The 13866-nt window shown below is 35.1% G+C and overlaps 1 protein-coding gene across 1 annotated transcript in view; it reads right to left on the bottom strand.

Annotated features, from left to right (window-relative positions):
• Window positions 1-13866, bottom strand: part of LOC126298738 (protein artichoke) — a 185792-nt gene that overhangs the window by 7918 nt on the left and 164008 nt on the right. Inside the window, exons 9-12 of the mRNA XM_049990176.1 lie at window positions 11569-11669; window positions 10878-11073; window positions 10530-10793; window positions 3169-3400 (exon numbers count right to left, since the gene is read on the bottom strand). Of these exons, the coding sequence (XP_049846133.1) occupies window positions 3169-3400; window positions 10530-10793; window positions 10878-11073; window positions 11569-11669 (793 nt within the window). The remainder of the gene's footprint in view (window positions 1-3168; window positions 3401-10529; window positions 10794-10877; window positions 11074-11568; window positions 11670-13866) is intronic.

Raw genomic sequence — 13866 nt, 5'->3', positions numbered from 1 at the left:
GATTGTCCCTTATATAGCCTGGAATAATCTGTTGTCAGAATACCAAACACCTTGTTAGCAAAATCAAACAAACTCTCATACTCAGATACCACTGCCAATAATCAAGCAGAAGATTTGTACAGCCAAAAATAGGAAGACATTAAGCTAAGTTGTCTGTGGTTTCCAACAACTTACAATGGCCAACTACACTCACATTTCAGAAACATGTGATGTCATGTAGTGACGTGTGTTTACCTTGTTATGATATTTCATTAAGTCAATGTGTGCAGTGAATCAAAGCCATGACCCAACCAAAGATGTCTTATCCAGACAGAGGTCATATGTTTTGTTTCTTGATAATTTATTCAACCATGGAATTAAAGTCTCAGAAGTTCTAACAAGTATACATTTCACATAAACTTTTAACAAGAAACAAACCATTTAAAAACTAACCACTTGTTAGCACTAGAAATTTTTGCAGACAGCAATCAAGAATTTCAGTCACTTATGAACCTGTTCATATCTCTCATAAATACTTTTTGATATAGTAACATCCCATCCAAGCAAAGAGATTTAAGGAAAATATTGTCTATTTGAGACAAATTATAAATTGAACTATATTTACATATTACGTTATAGCAGTAAATGCCTGAAGGGCTATGCAAAATGGTTTATCAGTAATTCACTGCCAGTATGCAGGAATATTTTCGAGTATATCATAAACACTACATTGTTCAATCAAAATACTTCTTCTTTATGTTAATCAATAAACAGAAGAGTTGACATCTCTTGAGCAGTACTATATAGTAGGGTTGCTTGAAATAGCTGGCATTGTGAAATATCAATAAGGCTTCATGAACAACACAATGAATCACATAATGGTGGGTATCTATAACCCTCCAAATGGACAGTTGAGTCATTTCTTCAACCACCTCAATAACTTGGACAGGTCCAAATAACCTCACTATAATGGGTGATTTAATTACTGATGCAACTTCCTGTAATATCAGTATGTGAAAATTATGAAATAAATTGAATATATATACCGTAATCTTATAAATATAGTAACTTCAGCCTCCAGGACAACAAACTAATCTCCTGTATGATAAACTATGTAATAATTAGAAAATATGATAAAAATGGTATTGAGCTCAGTAACCTAGAGTTCCACTACTACTGCCATTATTTCCAGCAAACTGACAGTTTACCTGTGGATCCCACAGAAATGATAAAAATAATTCAGCAGATGTGAAGCCTAACAACTGTGAACATAATCACACTCAAAAATACAGTAGATGAGAAAATTGAGACAGTGTCTTTCAGTTAGAAGGATCAAAAACTATATGGGACGAATTTAATCCAATCCTGCTCAGGCATTTTGATTGTTGTTGTCCAGTTAGAACAGTAACAATATCATTGACTCCCAATCAGTGGGAAAAAATGAGCTTGAAATTAGCAGCTAGATTAGTCAAACTAAGACAGAATATCCATGACCTGTGTTGTACAAGTCATCTGCACTGTATATTTTTAAAGAAACATATACCTAAATCTTAAGAAAAAAGTCCACACTGAATAATTCAGTTACCAAATGTATGCCATGCCTCATACAACATCATTAACAAATACTGTAGAACATATACAAACACAAAAGTGGAAGCAACAAATATCTGACATGGAGGTCAACAAGTCCATAAAACTGTCTAATCTTCATAATGAACATTGTGTTTTACCAACTGGTGCCATAATTCCAGGCTCAGACCCCCTTATCAACTCAACACATTGCTACACAATTGACAAGAGCTTTTAAATCAGGGGAGTAAAAGAACAAGATATAAAAAAAATAATTCTACAGCTAAAATATGGCAACACAAATGGTCTGGGTGGTCTTTTCGGCACAGTAATTAAAATTTTGCAGATAATCATGATAATTCTATAGCTAAAGATGGTCAATCAAGTGGTTTGGATGATCTTTCCACCATAGTCATTAAAACTGCAAAATCTTCTGGTTAAACCAGTTACATATCTCATCAGCTGTAGCATCAAAGAAGATATGTATCCCAGTGCACTGAAAATAAATGTAGTCAGACAATTGCATAAAAAAGGATCAAAGGGGAAAGCATCCTACAGCCAACATGAGATAGTTTTTGAGTTAGTGTTGTCTCCTTGCTGAAACCAAATCAGTATTTTGAAAGGATTGCAATATCACAACAGCTGTCACAGAATTTTTGTATAAAGTCTATAGCTGTCTTGATGAAATGAAGAACATTGTGGGCATATTTTTAGATCTCACAAGGGCATTTGATCCAATCAGCCACATACTGTTCTCACAGAAACTGAGCAGTTGCAGTATCAGACACATGTCTCTTTAAACTCCTGTCTACATACTTGAAAAATCATAAACAATGCACAAATATAAATCATCATGGGGTGAGAAAAACAACATTCAGCCCATGAGTAAAACATAAATGGAAGGTGTGCTGTAGGGATCAATATGGGGCCTGTTTTTGTGTCTCGTGTATTTAGATGCTAATTGTAAAAATTTCTAATTACCATACAATTACTTACGCTGATGCCACCTCTATGCTATTTTGTGGTGAAGATGGAGAGGAGATAACTCATTTTTCAACACATGGGACATCAGAAGTGATTAAATATTTTTGTAACATGGGCCCTAAAGTTCATACCAGGAAATTAGAATTGCTGGAGTTCAAAGCAGGGCACTCATGCCACAGTTGAATAGGAAGTACTTGTGGAATTTTATATACAGGTAGTGAGGAGTGTAAATTCTCTGGTCTGCGCTTGGATGGCAATCTTCAATGAGAAATTCATATTAACTTAATACACAGTGAATATGTAGTGCATTGTACTAGCTTAGCTGGCTGTTCAAAACAGTATATGATTGACTGCTGAGGAAATTCTAAGCTATACATGTCATGTATTGACCTTTGTAGATAAATATGATATTTATTAAAGTTTTGTACCCAAGTATCATATGTATTTAAACTTTGTACACAAATATGATATGTATTGACCTTGTGCATAATATGATATTTGTCAAAGTGATTATTTAATTACTGCATGCAAAAAGGAATGTAAATTTAAAAAAATCAAGGGAATAGCTAACAATTACAAAGTTTGTCCCTCAAACCTGAAAAGAAAATTTTTAAATAATATTTACATGTAACTTACTTTTTAACATTTCTGAATTTTATATCAGGATTGACATCAAAGGCAGGATCATTTTTATATTCTCGCTCAGAATCACAGGTCATCTTGTCCTCACTGACACTACTAAGAGATTGGTTGAACAGATATTCTGGTTGAGCACAGCGAATATCTTTCCAGTGCTGTTTGACATTAAGCTGTGATGACATCCAGTGCTTCAATGGACGCACAAGGCAGTTACATGATAAAGGATTTCCTGCAATGAATTATCATTATTGCTATTGTTGTTTTTATTGTTGTTATTACTACTAATATTCTTAATATTATAAAGCACTGATATACACAACAATATATATCTTTATGATCTAATTGTTTTGAAACTCATTTTTGTCTTGGTACTTACATTTAAGCTGCAAAGTATCATTAACATTATCAGTTGTAAAGTTTATTTTCTTTGCTGATGAAATGAACATTGTGATAAATTGTAAATCAAGTAGAGTTACTTAAATTTCAAATGGGTTCTAGCCAATTCATTGTCATCATATCATGTTAAATAAATAAAATAATTAAAATTAAACTTTGAAGAAATCTGCAAGGGACTTACATCAATCATGTGAATAAAATATGGAGACATGCAGTTGAAAGAGGTGTCCAGTGTTAAATTCTTACAATAGGACCTTTATAATAAATTCAGTTAGGTAGAACATTTTGTAGAAATGTTGAAACAACTTGACAAATCTTTATTTATAATGGATATGCTGTCTGGAGCAGCTGAAGAGTACCAAAGAAAGCTTACGTACTATACTTACCTTCATCCCATACTATAATACACTTTAATATTCTCTAGTAATTCATCAGATAAGTTAACATTTTCTGAGCCCAGAAATGTACAATATGAATAATTTGTGGTGTAAATTTAGGAATGTTCTGCAGGAGCCAGTTGAAAAAATGAGTATACTACTTAATTCTTCTCAGGATATTTATTTTTAATGAAATTTGTCATAAATAATGTATCTATTTTTGGTTTTTGACAGCTCAGTTCATGGAATCATTGCTGGGAATAATCTACATAAAGACTTACTGTCACTGACTTTGGTGCAGTAATGATTTATTATCAGGAACACACACACACACACACACACACACACACACACTGATGAGCCAAAACATTATGAAAACTTTGAACTTGTGGGCACATGACATAGAAAGGAATGTGTATCATCAGAGCAGAGATGAATGGGGAATCATTCTAACAACACAGCTTACAGATGGGGAAATCCACTGACATAAGTGACTTTGACAAAGGGCACATTGTTATAGCTTGGAGCCTGGGAATAAGGATCACAGAGAGATGAAATTGGTTGGCTGTTCACGTGCCACTATTGTGAGCATCTATGCGTCTATGGAAAGTGGTTGAAGAACAGAAAAACTATGAGTAGGCAACAAGATGCTGGATGTCCAAACCTCATCTCAAGATGTAAAGTTCAGAGGTTTGCCCACACTGTAAAGTAGGATAGGTAACAATCTGTATCATGTCTGACGACAGTGCACAATGCTGGTGCAGGTTCAACTGTTTCATAACACATTGTTCAGTGTGGATTGTTGAACATGAGGCTCCACAGTAGATGATGCCTGCCTGTTCCCAGGTTGACTCTGTGTCATCATAAGTTACAGTAAGCACAGGGTTATTGAGATTGGGCCATGAATCAATGGAAACATGTTGCCTGGTCAAATAAATCATGTTTCTTGCTGATCATCATCTCTGGACAAACTATGGACTGACAAGTATCCCATCATGGTTGATGCCTTTTCCAACAGCTGTGGCATCTTCCACCAGGATTACTGGCTGTGTCATGAGGCCAGACTCGTGCAGTGGTGATTTAGGGAGCATGATAGTGAACTAAAGTTGATGCCTTGGCCACCTAATTCATCTGATCTGAACCCAGTGGAACACATCTGGGACACTTATCTGGTACCTGTCTGCACTCACAAACCAGAGGCCTATAATTTATGGGTGTTGCTTTGATATGTGCGTAGACAACTTGTGCCACATGTCAATGGAAGTGTATTAAGCACTTGTTGAATCCATGCCATGCAGAATTCCTGCTGTATTGCATCCCAAAGGTGGTGGATCAATGAGCTAGTAAACAGACATTCACATTGTTTTTTTACCTCTCTCTCTCTCTCTCTCTCTCTCTCTCTCTCTCTCTCTCAGTGTGTGTGTGTGTGTGTGTGTGTGTGTGTGTGTGTGTGTGTGAGAGAGAGAGAGAGAGAGAGAGAGAGAGAGTTGAGTAACTGAAGACTAGCAAAAATTTTCCCGAACCATAATTTATTAGCACAGTTTCCTAACACACTAATAAATTGTGAGATTTTTTCAGTCTTTGATGGTTCACCTGAGGATGATTGGCAGGTGCTCAGTTGAAATGTCATGCAGGGAAGTGAGCACGACCAGCTGCCAGCTCAAAACTTTTATGAATGCTCTGTTTGCAGAGCAAATTTTAAAGTAACATGTATTATGCATTTTTTCTTAAATCTTCCACAACTTTGAGAATCTCTACACTATGAGTTTATGTTCTGACCAGTGTATCTAATATTGTCAAATCTGCCACAACCTTTTGATTTTCAATTTTGCATAGTGCATTATACAGATGGATAACCATGCAGAGTTTGTACACATTTTTCTTTCATTCTGCAGCAGCTTTTAGTCAAAATTTTACTCATTTCACATTATTTTTAGAAACATATTTTTAATCCCTGGAGGCTAGACATCATGATAGATCAAGTCAAGGTTTGGAACATGGGTGACCTATATTATTCATGATATATTCAGTATTTGTAACACTAGTGATTCAGAAAACTGCAGTAAGTGAATACAGTTCTTATAACTCATGATGTTCCCCTCTGTCATTGACTGAATCTTATTCTGTTTATTAAACACACTCATCACCACCACAGTCATAGATCATTGTCTTTATCTGAATCTTTCATATTTTATTCCCTATGTCCTTATGCAAGATATATTATGTAGACAGTACACCTGTAGCACAGTCCAACCCTAATACCTGTTCTCTAAACATGATAAAAGGTGAGTCAGCATTATCCGACAGTTTCTGAATTTATGAATGATTTATTATGTGGCAATAAAGTTGTGTGAACAAAGGAACACAATAATACTGATTAAAAGTTGTAACACATATCACAGCATCATAATCAGAAGGTCATTACATACCTAAGAACTAGAAACCATAATGACCAGTCAGAGCTTTTTCCCTACATATTTTTATATGTCCACTACTGTAGTGCCTTTCATTGAAAAAATATTAATATGCCATGTCAGTATCTTGATGTCTATATTTGTTGTACAAGTAAACTACGCACTTTGTAAAACTGTGATTCATTGTTAGAAAGAAGTAAGCCAGAGGTTTGCTATTTTATTTTCTCTAATATTGAAAGGATAAGTCCAATCAAACACATCTCTCTAGAATGGTATTATCATAGCCAATGATGCTTACATATGTCAGCAACTCATTTGTGAGAAAACAGTTTTTGTCGATTTTCTCAATTCCAGAAAAAATGACTTGGTTCGTTTTATGGAGTGACTGATTCAATTAAAGAAGAGTTTTATGCCTTCCAGATATTGACTTTCCCTTCAGTTATTGTCACTAGCTACAGAAACATCATCCACCATTATCGGTGCTGTGATAATGATCTGAATGTTCTAGTTGTGACTCAAACAATGACAAGATCAAGGTACAAACAAATTCTGCCCATCATTCATTTATTAGTATGTCTCCCATTAATACGGATAAACCAATACATTTAAGTGAGACTGGAACCCAAAATATTCGAGCTCATTTCCCATATTTTGTTGCTATAGCCTATGTGGGAGATGTGAAAACAGTGCTCTTAATAATGTTGAATCATGACTTCATTCAAGGCATATCACATGTAAATGTGAGGAAAAACTATTTTAATCAGTATGATTTCTCAAGAACCAATGTATGTTGATGATGATGCCACTGTGACTGGACACAACTGTCAAAATGCCTTTTGAAAAAAATAATTAAATGCCAAAAAATCATAGTTGACTTCATTTTCTTTATACTAATACTTCTTTATGACCCACTCTAATTATGTAACAATTACTTTAAGAATAGTTGATGTCAAAAAAGAAAAATTAGGACAGTAAAGGTTTAGTAGGATCCCTATGTATTGAATTTGACAACCAGGAAGTCGACTCAGACAACTAAAAGCTAGTAATAATTCTGACCTTCTGGATTGAAAACCATAGTTTTCTAGAGTCCTTCTGTGACAAAAATGTGTCCCATGAGTTTCATGCAAATATTGTCCATAGCAGACAGAACCATTCAGATATGTATATATTCCTGGGATGGTTCTCCAAAGCCACTAAAATTTTATCCCTTTGATACTGTTCTAATTACGATATTGCAATTTCAGTGTTATTCTGATTATGATGCACTGTGATGACCACAGCCACTATTAAACACATCAGATGAAAATTTGTGCCAAACTGGGAATAGAATCCGGACTTCCCGCTTATCGCGAGCAGTTGCCTTACTATTGGCTATCCATGCACGACTCACAGCCAGACCCAAGCTTCCATTTGTTGTCACCCATACATCTATGATCTGTACTTGCACATCCATTATGTGTATTCCCGTACAGATCACAAGTTGTGCTTGAAAGTGACAAGCCCGGTACCGGCAGATAAATACAATATCGATACAATATTGCAGTGCCAGTGCTATTCTGATTGCTAACAACTACCACTCAGTGTCACTTCTGACAGGTTTGTCCAAAATTCTTGAAAAAGTAATGCATTCAAGAGTATCTTCACATATGTGCAAAAATGAAGTACTAACGAAACGTCAATTTGGTTTTCAGAAGGGCTTTTTAACAGAAAATGCTATATATACTTTCACTGATCAAATATTAAATGCTCTGAATAACTGAACATCAGCCATTGGGATATTCTGTGATCTCTCAAAGGCATCTGACTGTGTGAATCATGAAATTTTTTTAGGTAAGCTTAAGTATTGTGGTATGAGTGGGACTGTATGCAAATTGTTTAACTCATATTTAACTCAAAGAATGCAGAGGGTTGAAATTAACAGTACAGATAATTTGCATAAATCACCAGAGTCCTCTAACTGGGGAGGCATCAAGAATGGTATCTCACAGGATTCTGTCTTGGGTCCCTTATTGTTCTTAATATATATTAATGACTTGCCACTCTATATTTATAAAAATCAAAGCTAGCTCTTTTTGCTGATGATACAAGTAATCCCCCCCCCTGCCCCCCCCCCCCCCCACCCCCAAAAAAAGAGAGAATTAGCTAAGGAAATTGTAAATACTGTCTTCCAGAAAACTGTTGAGTACTCCTTTGCAAATTCTGAGAAAACACAGTATATACAATCTTGTACAGAAAATGGCATAACACCATTGATAAATATAGACTTTGAACAGAAGTCTGTGGCTAAGGCAGAATATTCAAAATTTCAGGTTGAACTGGATGAAACACATTGATGACCTTCTGAATGGTTAGGTTCAGCTCCTCATGCTATGAGGGTTATTGCAAATTTTGGCGATAAACAGATCAGTAGGTAGCCTACTATGCCCATTTTCATTCATTCACTGCTTTCATATGGCATCATATTTTGGAGTAAATCATCACTAAGAGGAAAAGTATTCATTGCCCAAAAGCATGTAATCAGAATAGTAGCTGGAGCCCACACAAGGTCACCTTGAAGACATTTGTTGCAGGAGCTCAGGATATTTACAGTACCTTTGTAATACATATATTCACTTAGAAGTATTTGAATAATAATCCATCCCTGTTCAAAAATGTCAGCAAAATACATAGCAGCAATACTAGAAGAAAGGATGATCTTCACTATTCTGGGTTAAATCTGACTTTGGTACAGAAAGGGGTGAATTATGCTGCCACAAAAATCTTTGGTGATTTGCCCAATAGCATTAAAAGTCTGACAAACAGCCAACTAGCATTTAAGAACAAAGAAAAGAATTTTTGAATGATAACTCCTAACCAATAAATGAATTTTTAGATATGAAGTAGTAACCATATATATAAAAAATATCGTGTAAAGAAAACTTATGTGAAACTGACACATTCCACATGATTACGAAATGTTGTATTCATTATATATGGAACAAGGAAATGTGTGTTTGGACTACACTAAAAAAGAATTGTTTCATTGCACCATTATGCATTTTTTTTAAAAAATGTGAAATTCTGAAATTTTAAAACAGAAATATGCAAGTCACTATAGAAAAAAGTTGATTGACCAAACAGTGATGTTAGTAATAGAATACTTAAAATATTTTTACCGTTGGTAGCAAACCTGGTAGTTATTTGGTTTGCTGGTTAGTGCTCCTAACAATAATATTATTAAAATCTGTTAACTATATTGGATGGGAGGCCCTAAAAGGCATAAAAAATTAGTTTAAAATAATTACAGTTATTTGTAATTTGTTATAATTAATAAGTATATTAATATACAGAAAGAAATATTTATGACTGTCTTAGTGTCACCAGACATACTCGTGGACATGTCCTCACAGTAAAGTAAAATAATTGTAGTCTTAACAAAGGCAATAGTAAGTAAATGCTGATGCATAAAAACTATTAATTTTATGAGACAAGTCATTAGTCAATAGATTGATTTCCTTTATAATGTAGTGAGAATTAATATTTGGTTCCACTTACAATCCCCAAAATGTCTAAAGATGATTTTTCCATGCGTTCAGTACACTATCATAACTCGTGTGATCAAATCACCTAGGAATATAGGATGAGGAAGTTAATCTTGTTCTGAAAATGGTATATCCACCCTAAAGTTTGTAATGTGATAGGCCTATATCATGTTATAAATAGGTGGTAACCCAAGCATCAGATTTGTTCACTGGTTTCTCAGCTGGTCTCAAGATGGACATGAAATGGAGTGTGCCTGCAATCTCTCCTCCCTTAATGATATTGCCAATTTTATGTCATCAATGAGCAGCATACATATGGTTTAGAAATAAAGTTATTACATGAGCTATACTAATAAAACCGAATGCCAACACTGAGTCAGTCTTTTTCTCTGTAACTTACCACACACTTAATAATGGCCAGGAATAACATGTAGGCACCTATAATATCCCATTACTAACTGCACAAAAGAATATTCGTTCAAATTGTCCTTGAATTATGTGCTGTAATATGCATACAATAAATCTTACATTTTGTTTCCAGGATACATTTAGGCAGTAGGGAAAAAAAGTGAAAGGAAAAAGACAAGCTTAATTAAACTTATTGCAACCTTCTGTTGCAATGAATAATTTATATAGAAAATTACAATTACCTGAAATTAGCAAATCAGTTCCATTCTTGATTAATGGCATGATCTCATATGGAAATTCTCTTATTTCATTATTCCTTGCATCTATATGTAATAACTGTGATTTTAAAGAAGATATTTGCTTTAGAGGCAAGTTCTTTAATTTGTTGTATGACAGATATAATGAAGTCAGATTTGGTGGTGGCCCAAACACATTTCCTGGCAAATCTGTTAGTTCATTATGTGACAAATCAAGCACTTTAAGTGCTGTCAAGTTTCCAAGTGCATCTGGAAAGTATTTTAACAATTATTATTATTATATCACTTTGAAATGAGATTACCAAGTATACTGCAAACTTTTCTTTTACTCACTTGTCCTTATCTCATTTATAAGATTGTGGCTCACATTAAGCAACTGTAGCTTCTTAGTCCCAAATGTTATATCATATGACAGTACTGGCATTGTGTTATAGCTAAGGTCAATTTCTTGCAAACGATAAGGTATCCATGGATTGCTAGGAAATGTTTTCCTTGTTATGGAGGATATCTTGTTGTTACTCAAATTCACCTAAGGACATAGAAATCACTATAATTAATATTTCAAGAGACTTTTTTGTTGATATATATTTGTTTTATATATAACTCAGGAACACACTGGGCTCTTCATCTGTGGAATCACAAGAGAATTCTCCATTCTAAAGGCAAATGGTCCAGCCCAAGTTGACCCGTATTGACATGTTGGAGATAAGAATATTAGTTAGAGTTTATGAAATAACTATTTGAGCTGTTAGCTTAGAAAGCAGAGTGCATAGTTTTATCCACAGACATATGGGAAAAGGCATTTGAAAAGATCAATATAGCAAGAGTTTTTAATAGAATTAAATTAAAGAGAGAATAAAGAATTAATTATGTTAACTACAGTACTCCTACAGTTATATTTCTATTTTGTACAAGGATAAAAGCTACTTACTATTGTATCAGTGGATGCACTTTATTATGAAGCTGAACTAGTTTACACAGATTCATGCTACTGCAACTAATTTTCTATTCCACAGGTACTTACTCTTTCTAGTGAGAGGCAGTCATCCAATAAACCATGTGTCTTGTTATCTAACTTCTCCAGGTAGTTGTGTGAAAGGTCTAATGTGCGTAATGAAACCAGACCTACAAAATTTTTTTAATGAAAATAGTAACTCCAGTCACAAAATAATGTTATGAAATGAACCAAGGTCCAGTATATTGAAACATTTTGAAAGTATTTACAAAGATAATCATGCTTTCAACATTTAATTTCATTTTTTCTTGAAGCTATTCTGATTTCCATGTTGCTGAAGGCTCAATACGCTTATGTGTAAAACTGAAGGAGGAAAATAACTTTCACATGATGTGTCACTGCCAGTTAACATAGCTTGATGAAACTTGAACACTACATAGAAAGAATTGCTACAGTGTGGTCTTGTAGGTAATTGACAGAAATATGGAATGTGACAAAGAGGAATGACACTTTTGTTGAAAAACAATAACTACGCTGAAGTCACCATGATTCATTATGGTCACCTGCACGTTAAACATGGTGGCACATGGCTTTTAACAGGGTATTTGATCAGCATGGGTGGCAATGAATTCTCCAAAAGATGCTTCCATATTGGTCACAAGGTCGGTAAGAAGTTATTACGATAAGGAGTTCCATTCCTACATGAGAGTGGCTGACAACTACTGGATGATCATTGTTGCATGTAGACATGGTGCAGTATGTTTCCCCAATGCATCCGACATGTGCTCAATGAAATTTAAGTCAGGGAAATTGGCAGGCCAGTCTATTCACCAAGTATCCTTTCATTCTTGTGGTAGGGCATTCCATTCCTACACCAGCACAGTTGACAACTGCTGGATGGCAGTTGATGCGTACAGAAATTTGCAGTACATCTCCTCGAGGCATCCCACATGTGCTTGATGGGATTTGAGTCTCAGAAAAAGGCAGGCTAGTGCATTTATCAAATATTCTCTCATTCCAAGAGCTCCTCTACTTGCATTATTCCTTGTGGTCATGCATTGCAAACCATAAAAATGAAATCAGTGCCAAATGTACCTCTGAAAAGATACACATGTGGAAGGGGTACAGTGTTAAAATAATATTGACCAGTGAGTGTACCACATTCAAAGATTTGGAGGTCTTTATACCCAGGCAACATTATGTCTCCTCACACCATAACTCTTGGATCACCGAAATGATCATATTTGACAATGTTCCTGAGTGCATCACGTGCTCTGACTTCTTGCCTTCTGGGGGTATGTAAAGCATTGTTGAACGTGATAATTTTGATGGCCCAGGTGTTATGAAGTGGGGAGGCATAATGTCGCACGGGTGTTCTGAAAAACTTTGGACATAGTTCACTCACTGGTTATCATTATTGTAACACTGTACTCCTTGTCCAAGTGCATCTTATCAGGGGTGCATTCATCTGTTACTTCATTTTTAAGGATGATGATGTGTGACTGCATCAAACAGTGCAGGTGGAGTGGTTGTTGGAATGAGAGGATATTTGGCAAATTGACTGGCCTGTCTATTTCCCTGACTTAAATGCCATCAAGCATATGTGGAATGCCTTGGGGAGATGTACTGCACATTTCCATATGCACCAACTGCGTCCAGCAGTTGTCAACTTTGGTGGTGTAAGAATGGAACTCCCTCCCACAAAAGCTCTTTACCAACCTTGTGGCCAACATGGGAACACATTGCAGGGTATGGATTGCCATTGTGGTGATCACACAACTGATTAAAAAACCATGTAATGTCCAGGGGGCCATCATGAATCACGGTAAGTATATTGTTCTATACTATACTATACCAGTTAATTCTATGTATTGTCCAAGTTTCTTTGAGCTATGTTACTGGGCATTGACTCATAATGTGAAAGTTACTTTCATCCATAAATTTTGCACACCAGTTTATATTCCATGTATGAAGTTTCATGAATGTTAGTAATTTCAAAAGCAGTTACACAAGCTTTTCTCTATACACATATTTATTTGGAATTATGGCATAATATCATTCCTATTGACACAAAAATATACAATGAACAGTTAAGAGGATGTTCTAACCAACAAAATTGAAGTTAGTTTCATCATGAGCTAACATCTAAGCTTCTACATTATAATAGTACAGTATTCTTAGGTATTAATGTTACAAATATGTGTCATGAGTATGACACTAGTCTTGTGAAAGACTTGTAGGACATTCTGTGATTATAAAAGGGGAAAAACTACAAGTACAAGGTCTATAGGAAAACAACCAACAAACTTTCAGTTGCTGTTAAGGTATTGTTTGATGAATGTTGAGTGCAAGGAAGCTATGACCTCC

Source organism: Schistocerca gregaria, chromosome X (assembly GCF_023897955.1).
Source record: "Schistocerca gregaria isolate iqSchGreg1 chromosome X, iqSchGreg1.2, whole genome shotgun sequence".
Classification (NCBI taxonomy): Eukaryota; Metazoa; Arthropoda; class Insecta; order Orthoptera; family Acrididae; genus Schistocerca; species Schistocerca gregaria.
The sequence above is the reverse complement of the archived record's forward strand: the minus strand, read 5'-3'. Positions and strand labels throughout refer to the sequence as shown.